The 12,850-nt window shown below is 51.8% G+C and overlaps 1 protein-coding gene across 1 annotated transcript; it reads left to right on the forward strand.

Annotated features, from left to right (window-relative positions):
• Positions 1-915: 915 nt before the first annotated feature.
• Positions 916-9,790, forward strand: Gdpd2 (glycerophosphodiester phosphodiesterase domain containing 2). The gene is made up of 14 exons (XM_059250685.1): positions 916-1,213; positions 2,968-3,081; positions 3,299-3,402; positions 3,696-3,789; positions 3,987-4,046; positions 4,300-4,398; positions 4,575-4,668; positions 4,821-4,966; positions 5,093-5,175; positions 5,287-5,437; positions 7,234-7,455; positions 7,662-7,810; positions 8,412-8,559; positions 8,695-9,790. Exons 2-14 carry the CDS (start codon positions 2,977-2,979, stop codon positions 8,779-8,781), a joined length of 1,542 nt encoding a protein of 513 aa, XP_059106668.1. The 5' UTR covers positions 916-1,213; positions 2,968-2,976; the 3' UTR covers positions 8,782-9,790.
• Positions 9,791-12,850: the final 3,060 nt, after the last annotated feature.

Raw genomic sequence — 12,850 nt, forward strand, 5'->3', positions numbered from 1 at the left:
GGTGGAGGACTAGGTGACCCGCTGGCCCTCCCTGGCTTCCTGCCAGCAAGCAGCCTTGCTTCTCTTTGCATTTTAATTCTGAGAGAATTAGGGAATCTCTGTCATTGCCAACTAGAGCCTGTGGATACAATGGGAAAGCTGAGAGGGAGGGGACCAGCTCCTGGCAGAAGAGAGCCAGTCTCCCTCACTGGTTGAAATTGAGTGTGTGGAGGGGGAGGGGAAGCCAGCTTATCTGTCACAAGTCATCCTTTCCCAACAACACCCCCGATAGTGCTCATGCACGGACCCCAAGTCACTGCATCGGCCACAATGCAAGAGCTGTCTGTCAGCCCCTCCAAGCTCACAGGCAACTCTGCTTTATGCTAAGCTGACCACAACTTGCTAGGCCACCTCCTGTTGATGCTGGAGTAACTGTTTATTTTGTACATGTTCATCTTCCAAGAGCCTGGCACCCCAGTATACTATACACTCCTGAAGCGATTCTCGAAATGATTCAATGTGCAGGTAAACAAGGCAGCAAGACTGATAGCCTGAATGAGCATCTCATGTGCAGTGGAGTGAGGGCTGTTGAATACATCCACAGGGACCCCCTAGTCCAGAAATAGGGCAACTTGTGGCCCAGAGTTCATAAGGTCACTTTAAGAGCATCTCACAGCTGGCTGGACCTTGCAGAAGTACAAATAGCCCAAGAGGAAAGGGAAGCTAAGGATTGAAAGTTGTACTCCTAGGAAGCTTGAGACTTCCTCATATGCTCAGGAGTTTCCAGGGTACTGGCAGGGCCCCTTCTCCTCACTGCCAAGCTGCAAAGTTGCGTGGTCACCTCCCCCAGCTCCCCTCCCGCCTATGCTATGCCCTCAGCCCTCGCCTCCTAGAACCAGGACAAAGCCCTCTGGCAGTGACTGGGAGGGAAACAGGAGGAGGGACAGAGGAATGGGAAAGGCTGCACAAAGGAATTCCTCACACCAAGCCCCCTGGCCGCCAGCTCCAGCGAGGAAAGAACCGACCTCCTTTCCCGCTCACTCGCACCTATCTTCCGCTGGGCTCCGGCCATAGAGCTGCTTCAGGCCTTCCGAGAGGACCCACACTTCTTCCTGTAGGTGGCAACAGTGACACCTGTTTGATCAGTGAGGCTGAGCCAGGGACTGCCAGAGGGAGGAGGCAGACTACTCGGAGAGGAGCTGGGAAGCAGAGCTGCGCACTCCCTGAGTACAAGGTGTGAAGGGCTCGGGGAAGGCTGGGTGTGGCGACCGGTGGGAGCCGGGAAGTGAGGACCTGCTCAACCCGGCAGGGATGGAGTCCAGGGGGTCAGGCAGCACCCCTCTCAAATTCCTTGCTCCGGGTCTTTCAGACTGGCCAGATCTTGGCCCCATCTTCCAGGCAGCTCTGGAGGGAGGTAGGACTCTGGAAGTCTGGGGTGCAGGGGTATATAATGGTGCTCAGGACAGGCTACCGTAGGTAGCCCAGTTCCGAGATGGGAAGAAGCAGGGGCCTCGCTTTGGGTTGACTACAGTCTGAAAAGGGACCCACAAGGTAAAGATTTCCTCCTTCCCCAGGCCCCAACCCTCCACCCCCTAGACAGACCCTCCTTTCCCAAGGGGAACTTTGAGTAAGGGGGCAGTTTCAAGAACAGACACCCCTTTCCTCCTTGCAGGAGCCCTGCCACTGTGCACCCCTTAAGACGCTACAGAGTGAACAAGGGGGCCCAGTCCCTTCGTACAGAACAGTTACGAGAGAGAGAGAAAGAGACAGAGAGATTGATTATCCAGGGGCTCCTTCACATTTTCAGTCATTTGGAGACCCATTTGTGCTGGCAGCCACTAGTCCACTAGTGTACACACATGTCTATAGGGTGACAAATCACACACAATCAACCTGCTTACATCGCAGGTTCAGTAGTAGACTTCTCACCTGCTTCAAACTGTCCACCTACTCATGTAGAAGCACAGGCACATGTCCAGCCCAGTGTGTGGATCAGCTTGGTCTCAGCCATACTCAGAAGCACAACGTACAGGAATACTCTGCTCCAAGACAAGTCCCCTGCCGCCACCACCACCACCACCACCACCACCACCACCACCCTACACACATGCACATGCAGGCACACACGCATGCACCTTTGCCCTGTGTGTGTATTGTACTTTCATTAGGGATAACTCCGAGGGTGGGGCCCCTGGGAGGGGGAAGGTGAGAGCCGGGTTTCTATTTGGGGTGGAGGGTGACTGTTCATGACAACTGTGCAGGAAAGGACAAGGCTAGTGTAGGGGGACTTGGATTTTCTGGACTGTCCAGACAGGAAAGGGGCTCCTTTAGAAGCCTGGGGGTGAGGGATCCAGGCAACCAGCTCCCCTCCACTCTTCTTAGCAGTGCCCCCAACCCCTGGGAAGTGGACACAGAGAATCTTTCAGTCAGGGCTTTGTGGTTTGTACAATCTCCGTATCCATAGCAACTAGTCCACTTGCTGTGCCTCCCTTAGCCTGGGGTCAGAATTGGAACCTCTGCTTCAGGTTACTCCTGCTTCCTGGGTTGGAAGACAGCAGCGTTTGGCTGCCTCAAGCTCAGTCAAGTATGCCTTAACTTGCTGAACTGAATTTGCCCCACCCTGGGGGCAATTTCTCCTAAGTTACTCTGGGCAAGCACTCCACCCCCAGATCTGGATATCATTAAATAGGAAGGAACTAGAGAGACTAGGTACACAGTATGCCTGCAAAAAGGTTGGGCCACTGCCTTCCCAGGTATCAAAAACCAGGGGCAATGGAAGAATCCAGAAACGGTCCCTCTTTTCCAGGCTTGGGGCCAGTCACCTTATCAAATCCAGAGCTCTGGGTCTGGCCTGTGATAACAAACCCTCTTGCTAAGTAGCAGTCCAGGCTTCTCCCTACCTGCCCCAGGCTCCTCAGATACATGGGAAGGGAGGCTGAGATCTGTCCTCTATCAGATTTCCCTGATGGCCTGTGTCCCTGCCCCCAGGTCTTCACCATGACTGAGTCACCGGGCTGCTGCTCCATCTGGGCCCGCTGCCTCCAGTGCCTGTATAGCTGCCGCTGGAGGAAATATCCTAAACAGAGGAGGCAAACCAGCAAGGTGGAGTAAGGATGGGGGGCGGGCCTCAAGTTAGAAAAAAAAAAAAGGCTGCTTGGAGGGAATATGGGGACTGTATTTATAGGCAGCTGGGAGGAAGGGGTTTTCGCTCCCTCAAATACAAGGAGAGCAGCTCAGTGCAGGGCAGGAAGCTTAGTTTGCCGTGCCTCTGAGCATGAAATGGGGATCGGCTGAGAGCTTCTCTCCTGCCCCTTCGCAGTGTGACTGCGTCTGGTTTGGCCTGCTCTTCCTCACCTTCCTCCTGTCCCTGGGCTGGCTGTACATCGGGCTCATCCTTCTCAATGATCTACACAACTTCAACGAGTATGTCACATACCACCCACCCCTTCCTCCGCATACCAGCCAACCTACTTCCTACCCCGTCCGTGCTCAGCCTCCCTTATCGGTCACCTCCAGCTCTACATGGCCCCTGAATCCCAGCATTCCTAACCACCTTAGAAAATTCCAAGAGACCTGCCCAGTCCCTGGAGACCTTGGCCGTGTGAAGGAAGCATTTCCCCTCCCATCTAGTTATCTTCCTGGATCTAGCCACCTCAACTCTCAACTCTCTTCAGGTCACCTCCTCCCCTTGAACACCTTCCTTTACACTCCTACAGATTCCTGTTCCGCCACTGGGGTCACTGGATGGACTGGTCCCTGGTACTCCTGCTGGTCACCTCTCTACTGGTCACATATGCATCCTTGCTACTGGTTGGTCCAGGGATATCTGGCCTAACTCCCACATAAGCCCTTCATTCCTGCTCAGGTCTACCGTCTGGTTCTCATTCTAGCCACTGAGGGGAGGACGATAATTCTTGGGTGGGAAGGAGATGCCGGCCTGCAAATCCCCACTCAGCAAACTTACCTTTTCCCGGAGCCTCCTAAGTGCCCCTACCCTCTGTTCCCAGCTCCTGGGCCTGCTCCTGCAGCTCTGTGGACATCCTCTGCGTCTTCACAGTCTCCACAAGGTACAATGAAGTGGAAATGAGGGAGAAGGGACGCCGGGTCCAATACTATGATGGCCATTTGCTTGAGGAGTTCACTTTTCTATCCCTGGGGTCCGGGCCAGGACCTGAAACCCAGCACATACTTACTGAGTGGAAGGATAGTGCATGTGTTCAGGAAGGGGAAGAATCCCGTGGCAACAGAATGAGGAGGTAGCACAAGTAACCATGAGCCTTGGCTGACAAGGAAGGCTCATTCATTCCTCCCTTGTCCCAGGTGCTGCTGCTCCTCATTATGCTTCTGGTGGCCGCTGGCCTGGTGGGACTGGATATCCAATGGCGGCAGGAGTGGTATAGTTTACGACTGTCACTGCAGGTGAGTGGCTGATCTCCACTGTCTAGGTGGATGCCTTGGCCCATGGCCAGTTCTGGAACATGACATTGCCCCTGGTCCTATGAGACTGCAGGTCTCTCTGAACTCCAAAAGTTCATCCCTAAGCGGGGAGGGAGACAATAGGAAGAAGAGCTTTCCTCATCAGCTGCTATCCACAGGCGACAGCCCCATTCCTTCACATCGGAGCAGTTGCTGGAATCACCTTCCTGGCCTGGCCTGTGGCTGATACCTTCTACCGTATCCACCCAAGAGGTGCCAACTTCAACCCATACTCGCCCTCACTGGTCACCAGTGTCTCCTCCCACTGCTCATTCAGTTTCTTGTACCTGAGCTCTGCTCTCTGTCCCTAGAGCTCCACCTCTCTTGTGGCCTTGACCCAAAGCCTGTCCCTCCACTTTCTACAGGCCCCAAGGTTCTACTACTGTTCCTATTTTTTGGAGTCGCTCTGGTCATCTACTTGGCCCCCATATTCATCTCCTCCCCCTGCATCATGAAACTCAGAGACTTACCCCCCAAGCCTGGGCTGGTGGGACACCGAGGGGCCCCCATGGTGAGTGACAGGCAGAAACCTGGGCGAGTAAGGGAGAATCTGCTCATCTAGGCTTCAGCCGCCAGGCCTGTGGGTTCCCAGGGCCCCACCCTTCCCTGCTACATCCTCACCGACTCCCTTTCCCAGCTGGCCCCGGAGAATACCCTGATGTCCCTGCGGAAGACAGCTGAATGTGGAGCTGCTGTGTTTGAGACAGATGTGATGGTCAGGTGATGGAGGGTGGGGCCCAGGGGGTTGGCAGGCTGAGGGACACAGTGGAGGCATTCAGAAAAAGATGGTAGCCCCAGAGCTTGATCCCCTGACACTCATTGTACCCTCAGCTCTGACGGAGTCCCCTTTCTCATGCATGATGAGCGGCTGAGCAGGACTACCGATGTAGCCTCTGTGTTTCCAGAGCGAATGTCAGCTCACAGCAGTGACTTTTCCTGGGCTGAACTGCAGAGACTCAATGCTGGAGCCTGGTTCCTAGAGGTGAGGGCTCCGGCTAAGAAGAGGCCACCACCTCGGTGGCACTCAGGGCAGAGTTCATTCCAGCAATATGGACTTGCTGCACCCTGTGCTGGTCAGTAAGAACAGTCTCTGCCCTCACGTCACTCCCACATAATAAGAAGGAGAGCCTGAGCAAAAGACAATTGGAATCGGAAATAGAGCAATAAAAATACTTCTCCTGGGCCGACGGGAGTGAGCTGCACTGTGTCGCAAAGCAAGAATGGGAATCTAGTTCTGCAGTGCTAGGATAGGCCCCAGGGCCTTGACTAGGCACACACCTCACCCCTGACACACCCCAAAGCCTTGCTTGGGACGTGGAGTTCTAGTGTGAGGGAAGAGCATGGGTAAGGGCCAGAAATACAAGTAGGTTTCTAGAAAACAAAAAGCAGCTCAATGGACCTGGTAGATTCAATTCATGGGAGTGGTGGGAGGCAGGGCTTGAGCTTAAGGAGTTTTGAAGGTTGGACATTGAAGTGTTGACTTTGATCCTCTAGGCAGTGAGAAGTATTTAAAAGGATACTTCAATTTTACAGTACCTCTTTTCCTGATTGCAAAAGTAATATTTGTTCATTGTAAAAAATATCAGAAAAATAATTTATGAATTGGAATCTCCCATAATCCAACCATCTAAAATATTCACTGATATTCACTGTGTGTACATATGTTTTTTCAAAAAGATAAGATCACAACACAGACTTGCAGCTTTCTTTTTCTTTTATAAGTTTAAGTCTATATCTGATGGCGTATTAGAGTAATTAAGAACCAAGAATGTCTATATTTGAACTTTGGCTCCGGCACTCGATAGCAATGGTGACTCTGGCCAATGATCCCTAGCCAATCTGTGTCTCAGTTTCCTATTTGTACCGCAGGAATAACTGTGGTACTTCCCTTCTAGGGCTCTCAGACAGATTGTCAGTTCAGAAAGGCCCCTGCACATAGCAGACACTCACTGTTATCCAGGTTTATCTGTGTCAGGACTGGAGGCCATTCGTTGATAATAAGGGAAGGCAGGCAGAATGGCAAAGGCTTGGGACAGCCCCAGGGAGGAATGGGAGAACAGGCCTACCAAGAGCAAGTGAAAGGTTTGTCAAGCCATAGTGAGCAAAACCAGGAAATACAACACTAAGAGTCGCCATGCTGGGGGCTGCCTGAGACATCCCCCAGTCCTAAAGGTGGAGGAGGCAGACCGCTGTAAAACGGAGCCAGAGTTTAGAGGGTGTACGGAAGGTGGAAACGAGCCTCTCGAGAGCACCGTGGAAAGTAATTCAAGCTGAGGCTGGACTATATAGATGGGGATGCAGCTGCAACAAGAAAGGAACCAAAGGACCAGGAGGAAAGCAAAGGCTCAAGGTCACCAGGGTCTCTATGAGACTGAAGAGACGATGTAGTAGGAGAAAAGAAATTACATACTGGAGGGGTAGGAGGCTGCGGCCGTAGGGTAAGATTAGATGGAAGAAAGCAACACTTTGGAGAAAGAAAGACCTTGGCTAGAGGTGGGCAGAATCAGGGCCCACTTGGTAAGACTAAGAGCAGCTAGCTGGGTATGGTGGCTCACGTCTTTAGTGCCAGAACTTGAGAAGTAGAGGCAGCTCACTGTGAGTTCAAAGCCAGCATGCTTTATATAGCTACGTAACAAATTCCAGGCCAGCCGGGACTGCATAGTGAGACCCTGTCTCAAAAATGACTAAATGAATAAACAAACAAACAAACAAATAGCAAGTACTGGGAGAAAAGCTGGAGGCTTCTTGTAGTGTTGAAATCATTTCCCTCTCTTATAGAGACAACCGTTCTGGGGGGCCAAAGAGCTGTCAGGCTCTGACCGGCAGGAGGCTGAGAATCAGACAGTACCAGCACTAGAGGAACTACTGAAAGAAGCCGCAGCCCTCAACCTCTCCATCATGTTTGACTTGCGCCGACCCCCAAGAAACCACACATACTATGAGACTTTTGTGAATCAGACGCTGGAGGCTGTGTTGAATGCAGGCGTGCCCCAAGCCATGGTGATGTTGTCCGGGACTCCCAAAGTCCCCCTTTTGCTCCCATTCCCAACCTACCTTCCTTAGGCCATGATGATTTCAAGGCTGCCTCCTGCCCTCACCCTCCTACCCCAGATCACATACTCCATTCTATGGCCAAACATCTCTGTACCTGTCCCTGGAATCCCTAGGACTTCCTCAGTTGCAGACTCATCTTCCCTGAACCACAGGTTCTTTGGCTGCCGGATGAAGATCGTGCTTATGTGCAGCAACGGGCTCCCAGAATGCGCCAGATATATGGCCATCAGGGTGGCAACAGGACAGAGAGGCTCCAGTTTCTCAACCTACCCTATCAAGACCTTCCAGTGTTGGATATCAAGTGAGTGCCAGAGGAGAGGAACCCCGAGGTTGACTGTCAGGAAAGAACCAATGCAGGGGGTGCAAAAGCTATTCATTCATTCCCACAATGGATACCTAGGGGATGATTGCTATATATCATGTAGCATTTATTGTAGGCTTAAAGAAAGACATGTGAATAAGATGGGAAAGCTCCTGGCTTTCATGGAACTTAGGAACTAGCAAAAGATGTAGACAAGAAATCACCTAAAATACGTTTATGTTGGGTAGTGATATTAATAACACATGGTGCAGTAGTGACTGGGGTTTGGGGTAAGGAGCCAGGGAAGCCACATTAGGAAGCACTGAAAAGGTGATGCTCCAGCTGAGTGCCAGATGACTGCAAAGAGCTAAGCATGGGAAAACCAGAAGAAGCACAGAGAGAATAAAGAGCAAGAAAGGGGAAGAGGAAGCTGGAGACGTAGACAGGGACCAAACTGGATAGGGCTCTGGAGGACATGAGAAAGATGTTCGTGATTACTCTACATCACAGAGATCTGTATAAGAGGATGGATCCAGGGCAGAGATTCTGGCATGAGCTGGGCAGATTCTGGATGTTCCTCATTTCTTTCCCATTTCCCCAGGGCACTGCACCACAACAATGTCTCTGTGAACCTATTCGTAGTGAACAAGCCCTGGCTCTTTTCCTTGCTCTGGTGTGCAGGGGTAGATTCAGTCACCACCAACGACTGCCAGCTGCTGCAGCACATGCGTTACCCCCTCTGGCTTCTTGTAAGGGCTCTAGAACTGTCACTGTTCATCCCCCATCTCTGGTTCTCCTTAAACCTGTCCTCTTCTATACTGATTGACCCCCATATGCCACTCTTGGGGGCTCTGGCCACTGATGGACTTTTTCTATTCCCATAGCACCCTCAAACTTACTTAATGATATGGGTCATCACCAACTGTGCCTCCATTCTACTGCTTTCGTGTATCTTCCTCCTCCGAGGGTGAGTGGTTTTGCCGTGGTCATCCCCTGGGTCGTTACTTTCCCAAGGCCCCAGGTAATAAGGCCGATTCTGACTCACATATGCTGCCTGGGATTGGGATTTGGTCCAGTCCGATTGATTTTTAAGCTTTCCTTATTCCAATAAATTGTCTTGACTCTGGGGAAAGCAGTTTGGAGACTCCCTGGGTTGTAAGGTCTTGCTGCCAGTTGGTGGAACTCACAATAGAAAGACTTTCTCTCCATAGGAGATGTGCTAAGAGAAACAGAGCTGGTAAGAATGTCCCTTCCCTTCTCATTTTCTCCTCCTAATTCCCCCTTGCTTCACTCCCTGCATGACGCACCTCTTCTCCACTTCCCTAGGCTTAGAAACAGTGCTGCTAACCAAGATCAACAACGTCATGGCGGAGTGAATACCGAACTCATGCCCTCATCATCTGCAGTCTAATGCCCGTGTGCACTGGCCAAGGGGAAGGAAAGGAGCTGAAGTGGAATGTCCCCGAAGAAAATGTTTGCAGGAGGGGAGCATGGCTTTTGAACTAAGAGGGCCCTCTGTCCAGATGGTGGGCATGTCTCAAGCTGCCATGGAATTTGCTGCCTTTGATATTTTGACAAAAATTAGTTGGAAAGACAGTGAGTGACAAGAAGTTACTTCCAAAATGAAATTAAAACAAGGAAGTGAGAGAGATTGCCAAGATAATGCCGTGGGCCTGTGTGCACATGTACTTGGGTAGAAGACGCAGGGTGTGTCAGGGTGGGATAGCTCAGAATGATGACTGAAGGAAATTTGGCAAAATGGCCTTTCCTGGAGTACTTTAAGATGATGAAGACAGTCCCCACTCTATGCCCTTTCTCTCCTCACCCTCTCAATTTAGCTTCTTTCCTGCCTACAGGTTGGGAGCTAAAAAGCTCATTTAGCAACGCAATTCTGTGCCTACGGTGGCTTTTTGTTGTGAGCAATGAATGGTTCCTGTATCTTGCCTGTTAATCTGGTATTCAATGAATTTTTAATTGTCATTTGGTCACAGTCTAATCATTTCAGTGCTGGGGCTGGAAGGATGTGCATTCCATGTGGAACTGAATGTAAAATGACATTGAGAGGTCATCATCATGGGGAGATTTGCAGGCGAGAGAGGAAAGGACTGATACCTCCCCAGCGGGCTGAAGAGAGTGGCTGTGGCCTCTGTCCAGGGTGGCCCAGGAGCTTTGTGCAGGGTTGCATTGTAGCTCCACCTTGTGGTCACTGGCCCCGAGAGGGCTGGATCCCTCGCCACTGTGACGTACTTGCTGAATACCACCAGTTTTCCTGCCTGTTTGGGGACTTGTGTCCTTGACTTCAGACTTTGAGGGCAAGATCTGATTTCCACTTTTCTTTTTTCTTTTTTCTTTTCTGGGATGTGCACAGGGTCTGGTTCTAGCTAGCCTTCCCCTTGAGGAGCAAATTCCTCAATATGTTGCTGCTTGTAAGGCTAGAAGCTGAGTGTAGAGTTGACCTGGCGATGGTGAGTCAGATAAAAAAGAATTGGAAAGCTACGACAAAAAACTAGGACAAGTAGGGGCTCTGTCAGGCTGGCCCTGCCATCCTCCATTACACTGCCATTCGTCCTGGTTCGTGTCTCCACTCAAAGGCCACTCAAATTAAGATTTTGGTCTGGACAGGAAAAGGTCCTCGATTCCTTCTCTACTGCCAGATCAGGACCTGGAGCAGCACTAGCATCTCGGGCCAAGACCCCACCATCCCTGTCCTCCACACCTTGGTTACCAGTAGCCATGGAAACTACAATTCCCAGTATGCCTCTGGGCACTCACTGTCTCCTGTGGATGGAGGCGAGTTTGAATTTGCGGTAGGGCACGTGACACACACACACACACACACACACACACACACACACACACACACACACTCATTCTTTCTTTCTTTCCTCGCCGCCCCCCTCACTCTCCACCTGGCCCAGGCAGGCGTGGCTGGATTGGTTGTGGGGACAGCAGTGCAGACTCCATGTTGCCTTAAACTCAGCAGATCACACTGTTTCAAACCACATTCCCTTATCTTTCCTTCCTCCCGATCCCGCTCCTCAGTCTAGCCGGCCACCGACCTCAGCTCTTGGAGCCCCTCAGCCTGTCAAGTACTGCATGTTGTCACCCTTGGGCAGGTACTCGCTTCCCAACTCATACGCTTTTTTCTGCCCTTGTCAGTTTCCCAGGCTCTCAGCCCTGCAGCTTCTCCCCCGCTTCCTCTTCCCTTCCCTTCTCCCTTCTTTTCCCTTCCCTTTCCTTTTCCTTTCCCTCCCCTCCCCTCCCCTCCCCTTCCTTCACCTTCCCTTCGCTCCCCCTTCCCTTCCCTCCCCCCTTCCTCTTCCCTTTCCTTCTCTTTCCCCTCCCCTCCCCTCCCCCTTCCCTCCCCTCCCCTCCCCCTTCCCTCCCCTCCCCTCCCCTTCCTTCCCCCTTCCCTCCCCTCCCCTTCCTTCCCCTTCCCTTCCCTCCCCCCCTTCCCTCCTGACTCCATACCATCAACCCCCAGCCTCACAGCTCTAACCTCACAACTCCGCAGCTCTGGGCTGAAGTTCTCTAACCTCAGTGTCCAGATTCCCAGAGCGCCAGCACCAACCCAGACCGTGCTCCTAGCTCCTAACTTTACATACTGAGTTCTGAGCTAGCCTCTGCAAACTCTTCTTCCTAGGAGGACCAGACAGCCGTAGGCACTGGACCTCTATGAGACCGGGAACTGGAGACTAAGACTGACCAAAATTTGAGGGCCGAAGGCCAGGCAGAGCTGCTCATTGGGTTTTGAGTGCAATTGCTTGTTATTTTTAGCTGCTGACTCACAGCTCCTGGCATCTGGGTTTGGGGCTAGCAGGCTGGGTTAGGGGGTTATTAATAGAGTCAAGGCACAGCCCCGACCCAGTTCGATTTGGAGACATGGGGAGCAAGGAGCTTCCCCCTACCATCCTGCTTTGTGGAGCTGCAGTGGACAGAGGTGGTGACTGGGACAAATGCTCTCTGGCTTCAAGGTACCTCAACCTAGTATCTCTCAAGGGGTAGCCTGTGAGCACACTCCTGGGTACAGCTCTCCCCATGCTTGCCACTGAGGGCTCTACCACAGTGACGCTGTTGTACTAGCTGAGAGGGCAGAGGTGAGTCTCAACGGAGAAGTTGTTGTGGCATAGCCTTGGCCTGCATGGGCCTACTCCTGGATTAGACAAGATACTAGCTTACTAGAAGGGAGAACGGTGAATTTCTGGTCCTCAGAGATCTCATGAGAATAGGGGGCTTCAGCATGATCCTAGGAAAGATGCTGGCGCAGAGCCAAGAAGCTTCCAAGTTCCGAGTCTAGCACGCGCCCATTCTTGGTATTTCTTTCCCTCTTTTTGGGCTCTGTTCCTACTCAAAAGGGTCTCCAGACCTCATGAGCTCTCTTTCAGGTCTCCACAGAGAAACCTAATTCAAAAAGCCACTGAAAAACGTGTCCCCGCTGAGGTATGAATAACCCTTTATATTTTGTCATTCCCATGGAGTCTTTATTTTAATGGGCTGAAGTAGGAGTTTCCTGAGGCACACATTGAGAATGGTAGGCAAATCTTGATACTTTCACTGGACTAATCACCAAAATTATCCCCACCCACTCTCAATTTTCTAGAATTCCCGTTGGCTAAGAACAGCAATCTTCGTCCTCCACCCCTTACAAACCGGAAACGTCTGCTTTCAGCAACCTGCTCATCTGGCCCCTAGATGAAACCGTGTGTGGGCCAAGAGAGATTGTCTCTCCACACATGGGGACTGAGGTCACCTGCTAAAGCTCTATTTTCAAGAATGAGCTCAGATTATGAAACAGCAGTGAACAGTGCCGCCCCATCCCAGCTTATTTACTGAGGGCGCTGGAGAGGCGGTAGAAGGAGAGAAAAATGGTCTCTGTGCTCACAAATCCCCCAACTGCTCAATCTCTGAGTCTGAGCTCAGGCTGCCTGGTCGCTTAGCAACCACAGCCGCCTGCCAGTGTTTGGGGGCTGCGTCAGGCCGGTAGGGGGCGCCTGTCTCCCTGGGGCCTCTGGCAGGAACAGAGGCAGTTGGCAGATTTCC

The sequence above is a fragment of the Peromyscus eremicus genome, chromosome X (assembly GCF_949786415.1).
Source record: "Peromyscus eremicus chromosome X, PerEre_H2_v1, whole genome shotgun sequence".
NCBI lineage: Eukaryota > Metazoa > Chordata > Mammalia > Rodentia > Cricetidae > Peromyscus > Peromyscus eremicus.